This window comes from Mesocricetus auratus, unplaced genomic scaffold (genome assembly GCF_017639785.1).
Source record: "Mesocricetus auratus isolate SY011 unplaced genomic scaffold, BCM_Maur_2.0 Super-Scaffold_100011, whole genome shotgun sequence".
In the NCBI taxonomy this organism is placed as follows: domain Eukaryota; kingdom Metazoa; phylum Chordata; class Mammalia; order Rodentia; family Cricetidae; genus Mesocricetus; species Mesocricetus auratus.
In genome coordinates, this window is record NW_024429195.1 from 45071103 (window position 1) to 45085345 (window position 14243).

At 45.9% G+C, this 14243-nt stretch overlaps 1 protein-coding gene across 4 annotated transcripts; it reads left to right on the top strand.

Moving 5' to 3' along the window:
- The first annotated feature begins 295 nt into the window (after window positions 1-295).
- Atp23 (ATP23 metallopeptidase and ATP synthase assembly factor homolog) lies at window positions 296-14000 on the top strand. 4 transcript variants are annotated; one of them, XM_040754775.1, is made up of 7 exons: window positions 480-607; window positions 1877-2022; window positions 2333-2378; window positions 3816-3897; window positions 8276-8413; window positions 10007-10090; window positions 13151-14000. In XM_040754775.1, the coding sequence occupies exons 3-7, from the start codon at window positions 2362-2364 to the stop codon at window positions 13352-13354; spliced, it is 525 nt and encodes a 174-aa protein (XP_040610709.1). In that variant the 5' UTR covers window positions 480-607; window positions 1877-2022; window positions 2333-2361; the 3' UTR covers window positions 13355-14000. The 4 variants fall into 4 exon arrangements, with proteins under 4 accessions (XP_040610707.1, XP_040610709.1, XP_040610710.1 ...); XM_040754773.1 differs by lacking the exon at window positions 1877-2022 and having other exon boundaries at window positions 296-607; XM_040754776.1 differs by lacking the exon at window positions 3816-3897.
- Window positions 14001-14243: the final 243 nt, after the last annotated feature.

The following is a 14243-nucleotide window of genomic DNA, read 5'->3' on the forward strand; positions in this document are numbered from 1 at the left end:
CGTTTCTGGAAACGATGCCTTTAATTTGGTCTGAGCGGGTAGTGAGAATGAGAGAAACGGTGGCGGTCGGGGGATGGGACAATGGCAGAGACCTTCAACAACAGAAAGGAACTTAGAAGGAGAGGATGTGTCCAGGAGGGTGCGGACACCCTTAGCAGTTCGGGCGGCAGCAGGAGGCTGACAAAGCGCACTTAAGAAGGCAGGCCAACCAGCCACTGGGCAGCAGCAATGAAGATGGCCACGAGGCCCCGCCCATCAAACCACGCCCACCCAAAGCCCCGCCCCGAGCTGCTGGCGGCGCCTCTGCGGTGCTGGAGCGCCGAGGGCTCGCCGGGTGGCGGAAGCGGCGTCCAAGGGTCGGCTGAAGGGAGCCAGGAGCGGGAGGAGGCGGCGGCGAGGCCGGCGAGGCCTGCGGGCGGCATGGCTGCAGCTCCGGACGGTGGCGGGCCAGGCCCCGCGGCGGGCGAACCGCTGCTGCAGCGACGCGACTCCGGCCAGGGCTCGCCCGAGCCGCCGGCCCACGGGAAGCCCCAGCAGGGCTTCCTCTCCAGCCTCTTCACCCGGGACCGGAGTTGCCCGCTCATGCTCCTGAAGACGCTAGAGACGAGTAGGAGCGGTGCCCTGGAGGTTGGGGTCGGGGGCGGCATGAGATCCCGGGGCGAGGCGAGAAGGCCGGGGACCCCACTGAGCCCCAGAGCTGCGTGGGCCGGTGGGGGCTTGGGCACTCCCGCACCGCTCGGTTAGGAGTCTGTCCTTTTGGGGTCACAACTCAGTGTCTTATGTAAGTTACGCGGCAGCAGGGGCAGTAGGGTGACAGTAGCGAGAGCTGGGAAGACCCCATTAATAGGCGGTCTACTGGCTGTGCAGCCTTCCTGGGGTGGTGGTGGTGGTGTTTTCTAACCTTCATTCATTGCAATAGGGACAGAGGAGAATGCTGGAATAGAAACCCTTGGGAAACCCCGTGTTTATGCACCTAAGTGCTCTTTGCTGGGGAGAGAGTTTCTAGCTTCATCGTGTTCTCAAAGAGGCCCCAACTTCTTCTTCTTCTTCTTTTTTTTTTTTTTTTTTGGTTTTTCGAGGCAGGGTTTCTCTGTATTGTTTTGGAGTCAGTCTTGGAGCTCGCTTGGGCTGGTCTCGAACTCACAGAGATCCGCCTGCCTCTGCTGGGATTAAAGGCATGCGCACCAACGCCGGGCCCCAACTCGTAAAACGTTTGTTACCACTGCCGCGGGTCAGGCAGGCGCACAGGTGCCCTCTAAGCAATTTCTCACCAGTCCCAGCGACACCGCTGTAGAGTCGTGTTCCCTTATACCAGCACAGATTGCCTGTCTACTTCAGATTTATTAAGGGAAGTGAGAGTTAACTGTATTTGTCCCAGATAATAGGTTAATGTTTCATAGAGTTGGTCATAATTCAGTAGTCAACTGATCAAAGATTTTACTCTCTTCCTTTTTATTTATTTTATTTTTGTTTTATGTTTTGCCATGGGTGTCGGGTCCTCTTTAACTAGAGTTACAGTTGTGAGCCTCCATGTGGTTGCTGGGAATTGAACCAGGATCCTCTGAAATAACAGTCAGTGCTCTTAACCACTGAGCCATCCCTCCAGCCCCTTCCTCTCCTCGTTTTAAAAAGATTTATGTGTATGATTGTTTTGCATGTGTGTATGTCTGTCACTACCTGCATTCTTGGTGTTCAGGACTGTGAGCCACCGTGTGGGGGCTGGGAACTGAACCTGGGTCCTCTGCAAGAGCAACAAGTATCCTAACCCCTGAGTCATTTCTTTAGCCCCTCCCCCAGGTGAGGCCGGAACCCAAGGCCAGGCTTTACCGCTGGGCTCAAATCCCTAACCCCCTTCTTTCTTTCTTGTTGACCATAGACTCCCACTCTGCCAATTGCCAGGCCCCACTGAAGAACTGGCTGGCAGGGTCTTTGCTTGGTATGTCCCACTTGGAATGTGGTACTCAGAACGGGGCATGATGTTACCACAGAGAACAGCGTAGGCACCGCCTTCCCCACATCTAGGTACTATGCTGTTTTTGTTTTTCTGACTGTGGCCCAAGATGCCCCTGGTCTCCTAATACATGCTGTAATACAGCGCTTAGTAGTTTAAACAAGACTAACCTTTGGTACTAAGATGCTTGGGGGCACCATTTGGTCATTGTGTTAATGTTTTATTTCATTCAAGACTTGATTTGGTATTAATTTACATGTTCCACACCCATTTAAAAATTGGTTTTAAGGTAGTAATGTGAGTTATTTTGTGATGTCTGCTATTTGGATGATTAATTGGTGCTGTGTTTTCTAATGAACATACTTATTACTATCTTTGTAGATCCATATGTCAAACTTCTACTAGATGCTATGAAACACTCAGGCTGGTAAGTAAATCTTTTTAAAATGTCACCGTATACTCTGGAGCCCCCAGAACTAAGATTACGGAGCTATTGTACTTGGGGTTTCTCACGTTGGAATGCAAAGCCTTCTTGGTCCACATGGGCAGGCTGCATGTCCCCCAGGCTGGTCTTGTTCTCTTCAGCTGTCTTTTGTTCTGGCCCAGTCCCTGGTTCTACTGTTCACTCTGAATATTAGTAAAGGCAACATTTACAGTTTGTCCTGAAAGTAATTCTCAAACTTGGCCCTTCCATTACTCCAGCCTAGGACACTGTGGTGAAGAAATCTTAACTCGGGTTAATTAGTAGGAGGCTTCCAGATACAAACTCAGAGCAGATTAGGGAAATGACTTCTGATAGCTACTTTTTAATACCTGGCCCAAAGGCAGGACTCCATTGTATTTCCAGTGTGGTCCTAGTCATGTGACCAACTCCTTGATGGGTTCCTTAAAGAGTGGGAAGTAGTATGGAGCCTGCAGGGACGGTCTGTCATTCTACAGGCGAGAGTCCTGGCTGTGTTAAATGGCTTGCCAGGTTCCATAGGGTTAGTGGTGGGAGGGCTGTGCCGTATGGTTCAGGGTATCCCAGACAGGGCTTGTTGTAGAATATTATTACTATTTTTTTAAATATGTTTTTATTTAAATTAGAAACATGCATGCTTCACATGTCAATCCCAGCTCCCTTCCCTTTACCCCACAGCCCAATCACCACATCATTCTCCAGGGAGGGTGAGGCCCTCCTTGGGGGGATCTCCAGAGTCTGTCATTTCATCCAGGGCAGGACTTAGGCCCTTCCCCATGTGTCCAGGCTGAGAGAGCATCCCTCTATGTGGGATGGGCTCCCAAAGTTCATTCATGCACCATGGTAAATACTGATCTTCTACCCAAGGCCCCAGAGATTTCTGAGGCCTCCTCACTGACACTACATTCATGGAGTCTGGAGTAGAATTTTATTTTAAGGTGCATTACTTCTGTTTATGCTTTGGAATATTTGTTTAATGATGCAAGAATTGTTTGATTAAATAAAATTCACCTGCTATCAGAGGCTGGACCAGCAACTAGCTGACAGGAAGTGGAGAGGAGCCAGGTGGAGAAGGGTTTATAAGAAGGGGCGAGGAGAAGCACCAGGGCTTTTGGAGAGATGAGAGAAGAGAGGAGGTGAGATACTTGCTATTCAGCCTCTCTGAGGAGCAGAATTCCACCTCAACCTTTGACTCTTGAGTTCTTTGGAGAAACAGAGTTTAGGTGAGTTCCCTTCGTAGCTGTGAAAGAGTCGGTGTCTCAGGGGACAGAGTTCCCTCAGGCTGCGGCTCTTGAGGCCTAATTGCTGCAGATATTGCATGGAGTAAAGGGCAGAAACGATTTAAAAAGGGGACAAGGACTGCTCCCTGCATACATGGCACTTACGTCTCTCCATGCTCCTCAGTACTGTTAACAAAGGGAGACACTTCTCTTGCGAAGACTGTGAGGGAAACGTCAGCGGAGGGTTTGATGCTTCAACGTCTCAGGTGGGTGTCTTTGCTGGAATTGTGTTTGTCCCTTACTCCCTTCTGATACTTGCCAAACACTTTTCACACGATGGGCGTTCTATTTGGTAGACTTTGTATAGAACTTAAAAAAAAAAAAACAGTTGTGGTCCTTAGTGTTATTCTTTGGAAGAAGACACGAACTCCTTAAACAGGAAATTTGAGAATTTGAGGCAGGTAGGATGTGCGGTGTGGTAGCTCTGTTTCTGCAACAAGCGGCTGAGAAATCGAGCTTATAGGGCGGAATGAGGGATTTCGGCTCATGGTGTCAGCCCATGGTCACTCGACCCCATTGCCTTTGTGGCATGTGTCAAGTCAGAACTTCATAGTGGACTGTATCTGTGGGCATCAAGGTCACCATGGCCCCCTCATGCTCAGCGATTTAACTTCCTTCCACCGGCCCCTCTTTTGAAGAGCTGCAGGATAACCAATCCTTTGGGGCAGGAGGGAATGGTTAAGAGCACTGGCTGCTTTTCCATAGGACAAGACTCAGTGCCCAGCAGCCACATGGCCGCTCACAAACATTGGTGACTGCAGTCCCCTGCAGGCAAGCATGTGGTGCTTAGACATACGTGCAGACAAAACACGTAAGCATTAAAAAAATAAAGAGGAACCAGTCCTTCAGTCCCTGGGCCTGTGGAGGACAGTCAAGGTCTACACTGCGGCAGGTGGTCACCACGACAGGATAGTGACGTGTTGGTTGAAAGCCACTAACAGACTCAGCTAGAGGACACACAGTCCCTGCAAAGGCAGAGAAGACAAACGCTGTCAACCAGAATGCTAGGAAATCACAGGTGCGAGGAATACCGTGCTGTGTAGAGGGTGGGGACGCATGGGAAACAAGGGGTCTAGAATTGGAAACCAATGGGAGCTGTGTGGTGGGCGGCTGTGCGTGCTGAGGCTACCATATAAGGTAAGGTTCCAATGGCTGTGTCTGTCTTGTAGAATAGTGATGAGCATCACATTAGCTTGAGCACTCAATTTTATTATTAGTTTTAAGTCGCTAGAGGGAGGGTTCCCACGGAATATTGGGGGTAGCAGGTGGATCATGTGACATGGTCAAGGTTGTTGAAGGTATTGCATGTAACTTTTCTAATTTGAATATATAATCTATTTAACTCCACTTAGTGCTTTCGACTGGACAATTTTGTGTGTATTTGGTTACTTATACCTGTCTACAGAAATATGGGTGAGCACTGTGAGTTTTAGGCTTGAGTCCCTCTGCTTATTAGCTGTGGGCCTGGGCAAGTTATTTTTCTTGCTCTTAGTTTCCTCACTGGTAAATTGGTAATCACATTACGGACAGCTCTCAAAGGCTCTTGGCATGTTTGCCCATCCCCCGTGGTGGTTAAGTAGAGTGAGTGTTTGGGAGCTGGGGCAGTAGCTCGGTCAGTAGAGGTCTTGCCTAACGTACATGGACCCCTGAGTTCATCCCTGACACCGCAGAATGCATACTTGGGGACACACAGCTGTAATCTTAGCACTCGGGAGGTGGAGGCTGGGGGTCAGAAATTCGAGGCCAGTCTCAGCTATATAGAGAGTTTGAGGCCGGTTGGACTAGAGAGGCTGTCTGGGGGGGAAGGGGGAAGGGGGAGGAGGAGGGGGAAGGGAGATAGAGTCAACATTTTGAACTCTCAACTCTGGGCAGTGTTAAACACATTTTCCATTCTACCCCGTTTTGAATTGGAATTTTTATTATGAAGTCTTCTATTTGTCCAGGAAGTTAGAAAACCCATGTGTATATACTTTGTGAAATAGTGGAAGCCTCTGTGTAACTGATACCCGGATGGGAGGAGTAAACTGTTCCCAGGACTTCAGATACTGCGTGGTCCTCTTGACTCACGTCCCTCATCCTGACTGTGGGCACTAGTCCCTGCTTTTCTGAGTTTTCCCACCCATATATGCAGTCCAATATTGCGTTGTTTGGATGCTTGCTTTTGGGCCTCCTACATAGACGACTTTGAGTTATGTGGAATGTGTTGTGGATTCAGCATCCTTTGTGGCTTTGTGAAGTGTAAAATTCTCCAGTAGACAGTCCCTTGTAAGGTAGCTCTTTGGATCTCTGTTGTTTTTCCATGCTGCTGTGTGCCCTGTCTGGTTTACCTAACTTCACTGTTGTGTACTATTGCACTGTGTGTTTGCATCAGAGTTCACCCTGTCTATTACTGGTTCCAGCCTTGCAGTTGTGTGAAGTTCTGCTGTAAATATTCTCGACCTTCTCTCCTGGTGACATTTCAAGCTTCTCCATGCTCCAAGTCTTTGTGCAGGATTGCAGGGGCATGGAGTCTCCAGCATGGTGCCTGGTGACACTGTCTACACTTTCATGCCCATTCTCCTGGTGGCTCCTTTGCCGATGTCCCTTCCAGCCCCTCAGTGCTTTCTCTTTCTCTGCTCTGACAAGGGGTCTTGTTCTTCTTTTAGGTCAGACTTCTGTTTTGGATGCTCATCTGTGTATTCAAATGATCGCTTAGTGCTCCTGCTTGGATTGTCTTAAAGATTCCTTAGACTCCATATGTCCAAGTTCAGACTCATGATTTTTACCATCCTTTAGCTTCTCTTAGTCTTGTTTTTTAGTTATCCCCTCCCACCCTTCCTCCTTCTTTTCTTTCGGTTTTTTGGGGACATGGTCTGATGTAGCCCAGGCTGGTCTCGATGTAGCTGAGACTCTACTCCTGCCTTCACCTCCGCGTTCCGGGCTCACATGCATTACCACCACGCTCAGCTTGGTTTTACACCTCTCAGTAGGTGTTTCTGCCATTTAAGCCGGAGATTTATATATTCTTCTGGTTCCTTCCCCACCTTTATCACCAGATTTTGGTCCCTTTACCTCGTAAATTATGGTCTGGCTCCCACCATTCTTAAATCTCTCACCGTCTGCCTGTCGCCTAGAATACCACAGTGGCCTTCATCTCGTTTCTCTGAGCCTAGCTTTGGCCGCCTCCCGCTTATTCTCTGGCTGTAGATTGAAGGGTTAACACAAAGCACACCCCTGTTTCAGCACTCCCTCAGAGGCTTCCCACTGCTGCCAGGATGCAGGCAAGGTCTGTGTGACTTGTCCTCAGCCCGAGTCACCAGCCGGCTCAGCCTGCAGACCCCAGGCCTTTTCTTGGTCTGGCTTCAGCTTCTTGTACATTCTGTTCTTTCTGCCCTCTCTCTCCCCTTTGCATATGATGTCCTCTGTCCTTCCTTCTGTTTAAACTTAACCACCACTCATTCGGTAGGCCAGGGCTCTATTGAGTTTTAAAATCAATTTATTGAACAATTTAAACATTTTTTGAGATTAGAATCTTAATTCCATCATTTCCCATTTCCCTTTCCTCCCTCCAAACTCTCATGTACCCCTTTACATGCTCACTTTCAAATCTGTTTTCACTTTTATTTTATCTGTATGGCTGTTTTGACTGTTTTATGTGTACGTCTGTGCACCATGTGTGTGACTGGTGCCCACAGACACAGAAGAGAGCCTTGTATCTCTTGGAACTGGAGTCACAGATGGCTGTGAACCACCATGTGGTTGCTGGGAATTAACCCTGGGTCCCCTGGAGAACAGCCAGTGCTCTTAACCCCTGAGTCATCTCTCCAGCCCACCAAGAAGTACCTTACATATCTCCCAGTTCTCTGTAGTTCTCTGTTAACAGTCATCTCCTTTTTATAGTTGGGGAAACCGAGGCACGGAGAGACTAGGAAACTTGCTCAGATATCTGGAGGGATGGTCCAGAACACTTAGTGCTCATTCAGAGGACTAGAGTTCACATCTCAGTGCCCTTGTTGGGTGGTTCACAGTCCGTTAGCTCAGCTCTAGGGGATATGAAGTCCTCTTCTGATCTCTCTGGCCACCCACACTCATGTCCATATTATTGAAAAAAAAATATATATATGAAGAAATTTGCCCAGCTTACTAAGCTAGCAGGGCCTGGATCTGTGCTTTAAATATGGCTGTTTCTTCCCAAAGCCCATTCTTGGAACCACAGAGTACAGCATCCCAGGCGAACTGGTATGGCCAGCTCAGGGGGTGCCATATATGAACACTCGTCCTTTTTTTTTTTTTTTTTTTTTTTACGAGACAGGGTTTTTATGTATTGTTTTGGAGGCTTTCGGTCCAGCCTGGTCTCGAACTCAGAGATCCGCCTGTCTCTGCCTCCCGAGTGCTGGGATTAAAGGCATGCGCCACCAACGCCCGCCATGAACGCACGTCCTTAATTGGAGTGCTGGCTTGGCCTAGAGAGAAGAGGGGGAGGGGTTGTGAGGGGAAGCGTGAGTAGGGGCTTCCAGCAGGTGGCAGGCAAGAGAGGAAGTGGGACCTACAGAGCGAGCGGACTTTAGAGACTAGCGAGTGAACTCTTGTTTTCTTGTCTCCTAGATTGTTTTGTGCCAGAATAACATCCGAGATCAGGCTCACATGAGCAGAGTTGTCACCCACGAGCTCATCCACGCGTTCGATCACTGTCGGGCTCATGTCCACTGGTTTACCGATGTCAGACATTTGGCGTGCTCGGAGGTGAGTCTCATTGTAGAGCATGTATTTTCTCCAGAACTCTTTATTCAGATGCAGCTGTTTAAGCATATTCCTCTTCGTGCTGTTGTGACTTTAACGTAGTCTCTTTGTAGACTTGCTGTAAATGCTATCTTCAAGACCTAATAATAGTATCAGCTGGTTTAAATCATAATAAATCATAATAAGCTACTTCTCTTGGGGTACACCGAGGGCCAAAGGTCATGCCAGTATGATTTTTTAAAGATTATTAATTTTTATAGTTCTGGGATTTGAATCCAGGGCCACTTGCACGCTAGTCAAACTCTGTTAGCTGAGCTTACATGTCAGCCTTGGATTTGCTTTCGCAGTGCTGGGGGAGAGCCCTGAGCACAGTGCATGCTAGGTAAGCAATTCACTACCAGTAAAGTGCCCAGCCCTTCCGGATTCTCCTTTAATCTTCACAGCGGTCCATTGAGGAAGATAGTTATAACCCTTGTCTGCTTGATGTGCAGAGCGAAAGTTGTTTGGATTCTAGAGTTAGTGGCAGAGTTGGGTTACAAGGGTTCTTAACCAGCTTGCTGTGTCTCATAGGCAGAGTCACTGTTTGTCCCAGAGTAAAACATTTAGCCTCAAAAGTTCAATGTAAAAAGATGCTTGTCATTTGTGATTTGGGGTTGCTCTCGGAAGTCCATGTGCTCCGTATTCTGTACTTGAATTTCAGCATTTGAAGAGTACATTATAATGAGAAATTAAGGAGTTAACAAATCTCAAGCATACACTTTATAACATAGACTGTTTCCTTTTTCCCTTGAAATCAATATGTGCCCCCGCTGCATCTAACTAAAACTCATTATTTGAAGTTTGGGCTCCGGTGTTACGAGCCTAATGCCTGTTAGTTAAGGTGTTCATACGTTGAGCCCACAGTGGAAAGCAGCCATGTTATTGCAAAGGTAACAAGAAGGGGACCATTTCTCTTAGCAGTGAATTCTCAAAAGTGTGGCTAAAGGCTGTGTCATGTATGGGGGTAGTTCCAGAACTCACAACAACAACAAAAATCTATTAACATCATAAATCAGAAAATGTACTGACTTCAGTAGGGTGTTCTTCATTCTTTGTGTTTTGTATGGTGTAACATCTCATACACAGTCCTGGACCTAGAGGAGACTCATGGCACCTTGTGGGATTTGGGCTGTGGCCAGGGTCACATGCTAGTTTTAGGCACTTTGGAAGAATGTTTTCTTGAGGTCCATTTGGTAATTTCTAGAAGTGTTTGTAACTTCTAGAGATCATGAACTTTAACTGTGAGGTCCAACCAACTCTCTGACTCTTTGTTTCCAGAAGAACTTGTTTATGTCCTTGAGGCTATAGGTGATTTGTAGAAAATTCCCTTTGGTGAGCTATTTAACTCCCTGCCACTGTGCCCCTGATTTGTGTGACACGCTCTTGGAATTCTGCCCTTGCTAATAGATGTTTAAAGAAATGATTTAGAAGGAAGTTTCAGATGTGCTGGGGTCTCAGAAATACATGCCGAGTTTCTGTTCTTTCCAGTTTTAAGTGTCAGCTGGTGGTGGATAGTTAGAGGTCCTTTCTCTCACTTACCCTCTGTGTTTGTGACAGATCCGAGCCGCAAGCCTCAGCGGAGACTGTTCTCTTGTGAACGAAATCTTCAGGTTGCATTTTGGATTAAAACAACACCATCAGGTAAACACACACAGGATCACTGATCTTCCCCGGAATCGTGAGTGGGTCGTGAGTAAAGAAAGACAGGAAATACACAGGGCCGGCAGCTCACAGCGCCGTAACCCAGTTCCGGGCCTTCTCATACCCTCACATGGATGGCAGCAAAGCGGTGAACATACAAAGACAGGAAATACACTTAGTATCAAGAACCATGCTTAAAAAAAGTAAGGTGACGGTCGTGCACGAATTTAATCCCAGCACTCAGGAGGCAAAGGCAGGTGGATCTCTGTAAGTTTGAGGCCAGCCTGGTCTATAGAGTGAGCTCCAGGACAGCCAGAGATACACAAAGAAACCCTGTCTTGAAAAAAAAAACAAAACCAAAACCTACCTACATGAAGAGAATACAAACTACCATACTATTTAAGTTGATGGAAATTATATTTCATAATCATGAGTCAAACATGTGATTGTCTAGACTGTCTGAGAGCTATGATCTTGCTCTGGGGCATTTGAAACACTTTATATGTATGCATGTTTTGCCTGCATGTGCCTGTGGAGGTCAGAAGAAAGTGTTAGATCTCCTAGAAAATGGAGTTAATGTGGTTGTGAGCTGCCATGTGGGTACTGGGAACCAAACCCTGGTCCTCTGCAAGAACATCCAGTGCCCTTGACTGCTGAGCCATCTCTCCAGCTCCAACTCCGGATACTTCTAAATGGGGATAGATAGAGAATATAAGTGAAATGGTAGCCTGCCGCTATCATCAAAATTGCTGTTTATTTTTTATGTTTCTTTGAGAGTAGTCTTGCTGCTGCTGGTTTTGTTCTGGGCTCAGGCCTTCTTTCTGCCTCAGCCCCAAACTGCTGGGAGCACAGGTGTGAGTCACCACACCTGGCCTGTCACCTTAGCTTTATGTATGCTATGCAGCCTAAACTGGCCCGGAATTCTTGGTCCTCATGCCTTATCTCCTGAGCATTGATTTTTTTTTTTGTTTTTTTGTTTTTTTGTTTTTTTCGGGACAGGGTTTCTCTGTGGCTTTGGAGGCTGTCCTGGAACTCACTTGGTAGTCCAGGTTGGTCTCGAACTCACAGAGATCCGCCTGCCTCTGCCTCCCGAGTGCTGGGATTAAAGGCGTGCGCCACCAACGCCCGGCTCTGAGCATTGATTTTACAAGCATGTGCCGCCATGTCTTTTATGGAAGGGTCCCATAGTGTCCTTTTGAATTTTAGTTTGGAGAAGAGAGAAATAGATACTTTAAAAGCTCTCTGAGAATTGGAATGGCAAGGCCTTACATTTTCTAAAACATGTAAATTTTAGGATGGACAAATTCAAGATAATGGGTGTATTATTCTCATAGCAAAACAGGCCAAGCAAAGACTATGTTTAGATTTTCTTTCTGCCTAAAAATGAAGGCACCTTTCAAGTCCAGGTGTCCAGGAATGGTTTCTTGCTTCCTTGGGACAAACAGTAAGAAGTTAATCTGTCACTAGTCAGCTGAAAAATTATGAAAGAGGTGTGGAAGTGGAGCACATTGTATTTTATTATTATTATTATTTTTTTGGTTTTCCGAGACAGGGTTTCTCTGTATTGTTTTGGAGGCTGTCCTGGAACTCACTCTGTAGACCAGGCTGGCCTCGAACTCACAGAGATCTGCCTGCCTCTGCCTCCCGAGTGCTGGGATTAAAGGCGTGCGCCACCAATGCCCAGCTTTCTTTCTTTCTTTTTTTTTAGCACATTTTATTTTTTAAAGATGTATTTTATTTTTAGTTATATGTACATGTTGTCAGTGTGAGGATCAGTTGAAGAAAGAGGGTCACTCCAGAATGTAATTCAGGTTTAGCAAAAGTAGCAGGGGAATCGATCTCCATGGACTGACCTCTGGTGACTTTGCAAAAGCCTCTTTGATTGTTACACAAATTATACCTCTAGCAAGTCAATTTCTGCATACCCAAACCTCTTACCCAGAGTTGTTTGAAGGAACCATTTGCCCGAACGGTTCTCAGCCTGAGACCTTCCGGTTTGCCAGGTCCTCTGGAGACTTAAGTTTCGCAAAGGCTCTGAAATCCTCCAGGAAGGATTAAGAATCACCGACTTTAAACAAAAGGCAGTTCAGAGCGTGGGTGTTATTGCTCTGGAATTTAATCCAGATGCGATGGCTCTGTGGAATCTCCAATGTGTCTGTCTTCATGAGTGTAGGTGCCTGTGGAAGCCAGAAGAGGGCATCAGATCCCTGGAGCTGGAGTTACAGGTGTTTGTGAGCTACCCACCATGGCTGCTGGGAACTGAGCTTAGGTCCTTTGGAATAGCAGGCAGCTCTCTTAACCGCAAGTCATCTCTTGAGCCCCTTGGAGTATATTTTAAATTTAATTAAGCAAGATCAGCCAGGACCTTGCCTATGAACTTTTTTGTGTGTGGTTTTGCAAATTGGGAATTATTGTTTGGCAGACATTGTCTGGTGCTTCAGGGGATGAAATCTGGCTATATTCCTCCACAATGAGAATGTCTAAATTGTCTTATATTGAACTAACATGTTCCATGGTTTTGAGTGTTGTATTTATTAACTTTATTTGACTTTTTGGGATAGTAGAAATTAATAAGAGAACAGGAAGAGAAATCTTTTAAAAATTTGTTTATTTGGGGGCTGGAGAGATGGCTCAGTGGTTAAGAGCACTGGCTGTTCTTCAGAGGTCCTGAGTTCAATTCCCAGCAACCACATGGTGGCTCACAACCATCTACAATTCAGTCTGGTGCCCTCTTCTGGCATGTAGTTAGAACACTGTATATGTAAAAATAAATCTTAAAAAAGTTTTGTTTATTTTACATGCATTGGTGTTGTTTTGCTTGCATATGTATCTGTGTGAGAGTGTCAGAAACCCTGGGACTGGAGTTATAGACAGTTGTGAGCTGCCATGTGAGTGCTGGGAATTGAACCCAGATCCTCTGGAAGAGCAGCCAGTGGTCTTAACTTCTGAGTCATCTCTCCAGCCCTGGAGATATGAATCTTAATTTAGGTAATATGTAATGGTATCATATGATTAAATTTTCTCACAAAGTGAAAACTGCATGGGTCTCCTTTTCCTTAGACTTGTGTGCGGGACAGAGCTGTTCTTTCCATCTTGGCTGTTCGGAACATCAGCAGAGAAGAGGCCCAGAAGGCTGTGGATGATGTTTTTGAGTCTTGTTTCAATGACCGTGAGCCTTTTGGCAGGATCCCACATACTAAGATATATGCCCAGTATGCTCATAGGGACTTTCAGAACCGTCATCGCTATTACTCGAATATATGAAGATGGTGGCCTTTCGTATCTTTGAGCATCAGGGTCAGGAGGGAAATGCGGTTCTTATGCACAAATGTATACAATGTAAATGATCAGTTAGGCATTTAGCTAAAGTCCAGGAGGTGAAATGTTCTCGGCACAGAATGTATACAATGTAAATGTTCTCAGCACAGAATGTATACAATGTAAATGTTCTTGGGTACAAAGTGTAATGATTGGTTAGGCACAGTGGATCCAGATTGTGTACAGTGTAATTGATGGGTTAGCCAAGGATCCAGAATGTATACAATGTAAAAAAAGTGCAGAAGGCACTGGCTGGTTTTAGCATTTGATTACAAAAAATAAATAATGGCAAAAAAGGAACTCCTTGCACTGCAAGGCAAAAATTGAATCTTTATAGCTAATCATTTTAGTAAATAGGTAAATGAATGATATTTTTGTGTTTTTCACAGTATGCTTATTTTTTAATGCTTTAGTTTTATAATTTGTAATTTTTATTATATGAGATTTTAAATTTGATATGAAATCTGTGACGCATGCTCCTGTGTGGTGGTAGTGGGAGAGAAGTTAGTATTTGCATACAATGAGATGACCACATTATAGGACATTTGTGAGGTGCTGTCATGATTAAAATGCAAAGAATGAAAGTTGGGAATAATTCGTTCAAGGTCAGTGTCATTTTCTCTCTGTTAATTGTGTGTGTGTGTGTGTTGGGGACTTTATGACTTAATTTTCTAGGGACAGTTTGCTAATTAGATATTTACTGTTCTTTTAGATTTTATTTTTTAATTTTATGTATATGGGTGTTCTGTATGCATGCCTGTGTATTATGTGCTTGCCTGGTACCTGAGGAGGCCAGAAGAGGGCCTTGGATCCCCTAGAACTGGATTTATAGATG